At 54.8% G+C, this 7,778-nt stretch overlaps 2 protein-coding genes across 4 annotated transcripts in view; both read right to left on the bottom strand.

Moving 5' to 3' along the window:
* Nucleotides 1–2,032: 2,032 nt before the first annotated feature.
* Nucleotides 2,033–3,695, bottom strand: NRN1L (neuritin 1 like). Of its 2 annotated transcripts, XM_042877201.1 has the most exons (3): nucleotides 3,621–3,695; nucleotides 2,505–2,676; nucleotides 2,033–2,434 (listed from the first exon to the last, which is right to left on the bottom strand). In XM_042877201.1, exons 1-3 carry the CDS (start codon nucleotides 3,685–3,687, stop codon nucleotides 2,161–2,163), a joined length of 513 nt encoding a protein of 170 aa, XP_042733135.1. In that variant the 5' UTR covers nucleotides 3,688–3,695; the 3' UTR covers nucleotides 2,033–2,160. The 2 variants fall into 2 exon arrangements, with proteins under 2 accessions (XP_042733135.1, XP_042733134.1); XM_042877200.1 differs by lacking the exon at nucleotides 3,621–3,695 and having other exon boundaries at nucleotides 2,505–3,578.
* Nucleotides 3,696–4,436: 741 nt separating this feature from the next.
* The window catches only part of EDC4 (enhancer of mRNA decapping 4), a 30,267-nt gene continuing 26,925 nt past the window's right edge, over nucleotides 4,437–7,778 (bottom strand). For both annotated transcript variants that reach the window (XM_042877140.1, XM_042877141.1), the window contains 3 exons: nucleotides 6,586–6,805; nucleotides 5,735–5,898; nucleotides 4,437–4,727 (listed from right to left, as the gene is read on the bottom strand). In XM_042877140.1, the coding sequence (XP_042733074.1) occupies nucleotides 4,535–4,727; nucleotides 5,735–5,898; nucleotides 6,586–6,805 (577 nt within the window). In that variant the 3' untranslated portion in view covers nucleotides 4,437–4,534. The remainder of the gene's footprint in view (nucleotides 4,728–5,734; nucleotides 5,899–6,585; nucleotides 6,806–7,778) is intronic.

Here is a 7,778-nt window from a genome sequence, read left to right as displayed (position 1 = left end):
GCCCAAAGAATAGCAGAGAGCAAATTAGGATCGACTCCAATTAATTTGCCTTGATGGGCAAAATCTGGAGAGCGGCCATATCTGGGAATTAAGAACAAAAGCAGGGAGTGCGAAGTAGGTCAATGGAGTTTCATAACCGGAGCGATGGGTTTTCACAACGCGCGGAGGCACCCGGAGAGCATGGATGGCACTGCTGCAGGAACCCACCTGCTGGGCTGTGTTTGGGGTTTAAAAGCAAGAGGGAAGGGTGGGATGGAGGGGATGGGGACATGGCGCTGGGGATGAGCCAGTCATGCTGTATGTTCTCTATTTTAGGGGGAAAATTTGTCTTGTGCCCAAGCAGAGCTCTCCCAAGCTAAGCAGCTTGGGACAAAGCTTAACTGTGTGGTCTCAGCTTCATGCAGTCATTTGAAGGACAACAAGTGAGTGGCTGTGAAGCGCAGAGGGCAGGACTGAGGATGGTGAGGCACTGGAACAGGTTGCCCAAGGAGGCTGTGGATGCCCCATCCCTGCAGGCATTCAAGGCCAGGCTGGATGGGGCTCTGGGCAGCCTGGGCTGCTGGTTGGTGACCTGCACACAGCAGGGGGTTGGAACCAGATGAGCACTGTGGTGCTTCTTAACCCAGGCCATTCTATGATTCTATATGCCCCTCCTGCCATAGGACACAGCTGCAGGACTGCCTTCTGTCTTCACCAGGAAGCCCTGAGCCCCTCTGAATGCAGGCTTGTGCCACAGCCCTCCTCCAAGGCCAGAGAAAGGCAAAAGCCAGCAGGCAGATGGAGCTCTGTCTGTTCCTCACTGTGGCAGCCCCAGGGCAGGATGAAGCCTACCGTGGCCAGCAAAGCCCCATTCCTAAAGCCACCCCATAGCCCTGCTGTGCCACACACCCACCTGTGAGCCAACCGAGGATACGTGTGCAACCTCACCAACCAGCAGCAGTTGAGCACCACAGCACGAGAAGGACATGAAGCTATTAGAGGGTGTTCAAAGGAGGGAACAAGCATCACCTCAGCGTTCCTCCAACCCCCAGCCACCTCCAGCTGCCCCCCAGAGGTGGCAGCCGCCAGCCCAGCGCTGATCCTCTTAGCCATCCCGGCACTAATTCAGCCTTAAACACAGGATTGTCAGAAATTGGAAATGGAAGAATAGGCAGATTATCCCCTGGCAGCAGCGTTAAACACGGACAGCGGCAGCTGCCATGCAAGGAGTGTCAGGGCAGCACTCTGTCCTGGGCTGCGTCCTTCCTGTACAATGCCTCGTTTTAATGAATTAATAGCAGGTCGTGCCAGGCTTGTGTGAACCAGCAGTGCTGGGAACACCGCCTCTGTCCTCAGAGAGCTTTAAGCACAGCAGATGCTCGACTGCTAGCTGCCAGCACTGACTGAGGCCGTGTCCATCACCGCTGTGATAAAGCTCTGCCAAAGCAGAGGGCCCTGCAGGAAGAGCTTTTCAGCTCCTGCAGGAAATAGACAAATAGTTTTCCGTGGTTTGATGTGGACAGTGAGAGCTGAATGTCTCGCTATAAGGGGGAGACATTCAGATAAAGTTACTTCAGCTATAACAGATCATCAAAACAGAAGACAAAAAACCCACACCCAACCATACTCTCCTCCCTACGTACCCTGATTTCCTTCATGACCACAAACAGGACCAAACATAGCGGGACTGGAATCAGAGAGATAGAAAATGGGAATCTCTGCAGAGAACTGCACGGTGCTGTGGATGGCAATGGGGCACCGTGGTGAACCAAAGCTGGGCTGGGCATTTGGGCTCCCCTGGGTGAGATGGCAGATTGATTGCATTGCTCTGGCCCTGCCTGGAAGGTGAAATCCCTGCAAAGCTCTTAGCACTCTCAGGGATGTCTGGGTGTGCCACACAATGAGGATATGGGGGTTCCCCGGGTGCCAGGAGGGGACAACACGAGGCCACCCTGAGCCACACGGGGTTGGGAAGGGCGCGAGGGCACCGTACAGCAGAGAGGCTGGAGAAAAGTAAAAGCATCTTTTAATATAAATATAAATCCATCTGAAGGGTTCCAGGAGAAGGTGAGGGCTGCGGGGGTCGGGCTGGGGCTCAATCTGCGCCCACACTGAGGTCAGCAGGGAGCCCAGGCTGAACCCCTAGTGCAGTGCACGGCGGGTCCTTGGCTGAGAGCAGCCCTATGCCCAAACCCCCAGCAGCAGCAGGGCCAGCAGGGGCAGGATGCTGGGGTGACCGTGGCGGGCCGAGCCCCGCAGCGTGGCCTGGTTGGTCTCAGCAGGCGGTGAGCCTTGGGAGCTGGCCAGGCGGCCCCGAGCACTGCACAGCTCCTGCAGGTTTCCCTGGAACTGGATCTTGCGGGATTCCTGGCGTAGAGACTCCCAGATGGCTGCAGCCTCTTCGGGGCAGCGGGACAGAACCCCGCTGGCACAGGCGTGGAACTCATCCCAGGACCTGGAAATAGGGATGGGCATCAGGGCGGTGGCAGCACCCGGGATCGGGGGACGGGGACGCGATGGCTCACCTGCAGATGGTGTCCAATTCTTGCGCCTCCTGGCCGCCCTCCTCCTCCTCCTCGTCCCGCTGCTGCCGCACGCTCTGGGCCATGCTGTCCCCCAAGCTGATGAGGCAGCCAGCAAAACCTTTGTAGATGGTGTTGCACTTCCCTGCTGTGCTGATGGGCTCCTGAGCGACGGCTACGGGCGGGGGGGGGGGGGATGGAGGAATGGAGCTGAGCCCCATCGCCAGGTTGCACCCGCTGGGCTCACGGTGTGGCACAACCCACCAGAGCCAGCAGCGTGTCCGTGGGTCCAGCATGCAAGCAGGAAAGCAATGGAAATGTTGGGTTTGTAAAGGAGGGGATGTGGGCACAGCGAGGGTGGGTTATTAAAGATCTCTTCCAACCTTCATGACTCCGAGGTTCTACGGAACAAACCAGCCCTTGCTGGGGACCCGAAGCAGAGGGGCTCACATCCATGCATGGAGTGGGACTGAGTTCCTTCACAGCCCCGGGAATTACAGTGTCTGCTGCATGGACCCTCATTCCCAGCCTTCTAGGATTGCTCCAGAGCCATCTGTGCATCCCTCTTATCCCCAAACAGCACAGATTAATTTGTGACTACAGCACGGCAAACAAAAGCAAAGGCTTTGAGTGGTTGAGCGAGGAGGAGGGATGCTCTAAGAGAGATAAAAGGGCAGGAGGACAGAAAGGGGGAGGAAAGGGAAAGGGGAGAGAAGCACAAGTGCAGCTCCGGCTTTGAGTGACTGAGGGAGATGGGGGGATGCTCTAAGTGAGATAGGAGAAAGGAGGAGAGAAAGAAAAGAGGAGAGAAAGGAGGAAAAAAAGAGGAGGAAGAGATGGGGAAAAAGCAAGTGTGGCTTTGGCTTTGAGTGACTGAGGGAGACGGGGGGATGCTGTGAGAGATAGAAGAGGAGAAAGGAGCAGAGAAAGGAGCAAGAAGAGATGGGGAAGAGAGGAAGAAGAGATGGAGAAGAGGCACAAGCACGGCTCCGGCTGGCCCGCCTCAGGGATCCCCCATTCCCACATCCATCCCCGCAGCGGGGTTAAGCTCAGGAAGAAACGAGAGGACAAGATTCAAAGCAGCAACCCCGGCATCCCACCCCTCCCCTCGGCACTCACCGATGTGCAGCAGCAGCAGCAGCAGCGGGCACACGACGCCCAGCAGCCGCCCGCAGCCGCAGCCCATGGTGCGGAGCGTCCCGCACCGCCGCCGGTCCGTGTGCGCAGCGCTCCGCTCCCCGCGCAGTCCCGATGCCGGCGCACCGCCCCCAGCCCCGCCTCCCCCTGCGATGCTGCGGGAGGGGACGGAGCTCCTCCCCGCTACAAGCACTTCGTTCTCAGACACTTGGATGGCGAGGTTTGTTTGGGGATTTTTGTTTGTTTGTTTTTTTTCTTCAAAAAAAGTTGTTTATTGAATTGTTCTGAACGTTACGTCCGAAAAAAAAATCGAAATTTAGATAAAAAGAAACCTCGGCCCTCCCAGCCCTCCCCTGCCCACCCCGTGCGCCCTGGGTGTAAAATCCAAAGTAACAGCTGAACCAGGAACGAGCTCCCACCCCCACCGGAGTGCCCACAGCCCCACAGGCGATGCTGGGGGTCGATAACTGCCCCCACTCCCCTCATCTCACTGCTACCCTCTCCCCCCCCTCACCACACCTGGAGCAATTGCACAGGGATGGCTCTGAGCCCCTGACTCAACACAGGGACCCATTCCTTGTGAACGACCCTCGCCCACCTCCTCCCTCCTCTGCTGATGGCAGCGGGCTCCAAAGCAAAGGGGTGAGAAACCCTCTGGCATCAGCTGGAGGGGGTGGAAAAGAGACTTCCACCTCTCCAAAGAGGCTATTGAGGACTACAAAGCCAAGTGAGCGTTCAGTGACTATTTGGGACTACACGCAGGTGACGTTTGCCTTAGAGATATTACACACGAGTTGATAGATTTCCTGGCAAGAGCTCTTTAACACAAGCCATAGGTGGTGAGGAACTACAGGAGCCAGGGGAGGGCGCTCCCCAGAGCACCCGGCAGCCCCCCCTTAGGTCATGCCAGGAGTGACCAGGCCCTGCAGCATGATCATCAGGCGGCGTGCAGGCTTGCTCAGCGTGTTGTGAGGTTCCACCTGGAGGAACTGGAAAAGCTTCTGCCGCACCTGGCTCATGACTGACCCCATATGGTCCCGGGTGATGGGGTCACTGTGGTCCAGGTGCATCACGGCCTCCTCCAGGTAACTGCAGGGGAGAAAGATGGGTTAGAACCAAACAAAGCGCCTGAGCCCACGCCAATTCCATCCATCTCAGCACTGCAGAGGCACAGCTCTGCTCTTGTATGGAGCAGTGCCTTAAGTTCAGTCATCAGAAAACGCTCAACGGGAGCAGAGTGGAGCTCTCTGCTGTGCTGCAGCCCCATTCACAGGCTGCAGGACCTGCAATAAAGCTGGCTACAAGTGGGGCCTCACTGCAGTGCTGAGGCAGCACTTGACCACACCTGGGCAGAGCTCTGTGTATATTTTCTTTGATGGCATTTTAGCAGAAGGCACTTGGCAGACAGTAAAACTCACAGCACTGAGGCTTATTCAGAAGGATATATTTAAGGTCTTCTCTTCCTATCCAGGGAGGTGTGGGAGAAGAGCCTACACTTCAGCCTGCAGCCACTGTAACCACTCACCAGCTCTCCTGTAACTTACAGCTCTCCTTTCTTTCTAGCATGAACTACCTTTATCCTTCTAACTCAGTGCTGAGATATTTTCCAAACATGCCATTATCAAACCCTGCAGGTACCATAAAAAGTTTGTTTTCCAGGGCAGCTAAAAGGGTTCTGATTCTCAGTCTTAAAATGCTGGTGGCACATGTGTCAGCACAGGCACATGTGTTTTGCTCAGAACACCCAGCAGACAGTGCCTCCCGTGGCTCCTGCTGACAGCTCCACTGAGCATCGCTGGCAGTCATGCCTGGAAACAGACAACACTGAATACAGTGATGGGTTCGTTCAGAATTGCAGGCAAAGCTTCCAGCTCTGAGCACTGAGCTACCCAGGGAGCACAGCACTACCCCCCTCCTGTTAACTCCACGTGGCAACATTTCCTTGGTTAAAGGCATCACTACACAGATTTCACTTACTACTAACAGCCCCAAGAAGCTGCAGCCTTCCTAGAAGAAAGGTTCTGCTTACACAGAGCAAGTTGAGAGCCAGCCATACACCTATAGGGACTCAAATCCACGTGTCCAACCATACTCACTTCAGCTTCAGTTCTGTACGAGTACCCAAATCCGAGGAGAGCTGCTGAATGAGTGAGAGCAGCACAGGCTGGGACAGCGGGCACGGCTGCTGACCAAACACTTGCTGCGTGTCCACAGTCTCACAGACATACAGAACCAGGTTGAGATCAGCTGCTGTCAGAGCCTGCAAGGCAAACACAGCTGTAAATGCAGAGGAAGCACCAGGCAGGTGAAGGACATGGGACAGAGCATGGGACAGCTCGATGGCTCGCCAGCCTCTGCTAGCAGAAGGCTCAGCAAATCCCATTGGTGCAGACAGGACTGTGTGTAGGCTGTGTCTACACTAAGAAGACACCCGTGTCTGTTCTAAGCTGAGCAGACAGGTAGCTCAGCTCACAGCCAGGCACAGGGGACCAGGTTCATCGGCACCATGAAGCGGGGCCATGCTTGTAGCTCAGTGGCACAGCACTGTTTCTATTCTCAGTGGAGTTTGTCTGCAGCAGCTCAAATGAATCTGTCTGCATATTCAAAGGCAAAGCCAAGGTCAGGTCCCAGCTGGCAGATCTGCCCGGAGAGGCTTACGAAGCTGTTGCACTTCAGGGGTGCACCATGTGCTGCTGCTCATGGCAAAGTCACTGCCTTACTGCAGCACTGATGCTGTCCTGACATGATAAGGAAGAAGGAACTTCAGTGCCACCAATCATAGAATGTGCATGGCTCTGGCCTGACCTGTGTGAGTGCAAACGACCCCCCTATGCTGTTTGCTGCTACAGGTCTTTTCAGCACTTATGCCCTCCACCTTAAGGAGCCGGTTCCCCCTCACTCTGTCCTCTAAAATGCAATGCTGCCCAGTGCAAGGAAGGCCACGTACCTGCTGGAAAGCTTGGTTGAGATGGCCCTGCTGGAGCAACTGAATGATGTGAGTTTGCTGAGACTGGAAGTCCAGGTGAGTGGAGGGGATGGGAGTCCCTGCAGCCGAACGCATTGCCTGAACAATGCTCGAGGTGACAGCTGCTTGCTGCTCCTTCATTGCCAGGCTCACTTCTCCTTTAATGACTCTCTGTACCTGAGTCAAAATCGACTCCTGCAGGCTAAACAAACAAACAAACACAAAGTATCTCTGAAAACAAGGTGCTGAGGGGATTCATTGTACAGTGCTTGTAGCAGGGAGGAAGCACAGGCTTGTTTATTTCAGCATGGCTCCCAAAGGGTCAACGTAAGTTGTTCTGAGGCACAGGTATTAGAAACAGGCAGCCCAAGGAAGCTCTGTGGCAGCAATGCAGCATCCCAGGGTGCATGTTGAAACATTACAATTCTGTAATTTCTGGGAAAGTGATGTTCCAGGAAACAAATCCTCATTACAACAGCACTTAATTCTTTAATATACCTGACAAGGTGGTGATGCTGTAAGGTAGATAGATCTCTGAAAGGCCAACCTCCTACAACAATCTCTTGCAAGCAGTGTTAACCCAGAGGTGGGATCCTCTCCTCAGCAACACGCAAAGAGCATCACAGCTGCTCTTCTGTGGTACAACAGCAGGGCTTCCCTGGGAGCCAGCAGCACCCATGCAATGGGATTGGCATTTGGTCTGATGCCCCCCCTGCCAAGTCTGCTCCACGATGAAGACCCCAATACACTGATATATGCTCTAATGGCTTAAAATAGACAGGGCTTCTATTTTAAGGAACTCTGCCCTGCAGGTGATACTAGCCAGTCTTTGCAGCTGGCAACCTGCCACCAGCATCACGGTGCACACAAGCTGAAGGCACTGCCAGGATCACATCTTGAATCTGGGACGGCTAAACAGGCACAACAGCTGAGAGGGCAAAAGGAGCCCGTAAAACTGTTGGCATGCCTGAGGACATGAAGAGGAAAAGCCTCGAAGAGACCCAAAGATCATTTTAGAACAGAGAGGAGAGAGTGACTTCAGAGCACTGAGGTCCACAAACACGCACATGGCATGACATGCATGTCCCAAGCTCCCCCGCAGCAGAGATACAGCTGGTTGTTCAAAGTGTTCTGTGGTCTTTGTTCTGTGCCTTACAGGGCAACAGTTACACCAG

The sequence above is a fragment of the Lagopus leucura genome, unplaced genomic scaffold, assembly GCF_019238085.1.
Source record: "Lagopus leucura isolate 7727_CA_CO unplaced genomic scaffold, USGS_WTPT01 Super-Scaffold_100017, whole genome shotgun sequence".
Lineage (NCBI taxonomy): Eukaryota > Metazoa > Chordata > Aves > Galliformes > Phasianidae > Lagopus > Lagopus leucura.
This window is presented reverse-complemented; position numbering and strand designations above follow the sequence as displayed.

Coding starts and splice junctions, on each gene's coding strand:
- NRN1L (XM_042877200.1), bottom strand. CDS start 2,797: ATGCTGGACCCACGGACACGCTGCTGGCTCTGGTGGGTTGTGCCACAC. Junction 2,435..2,504: donor GAATTGGACACCATCTGCAG/GTGAGCCATCGC, acceptor CCCTATTTCCAG/GTCCTGGGATGAGTTCCACG.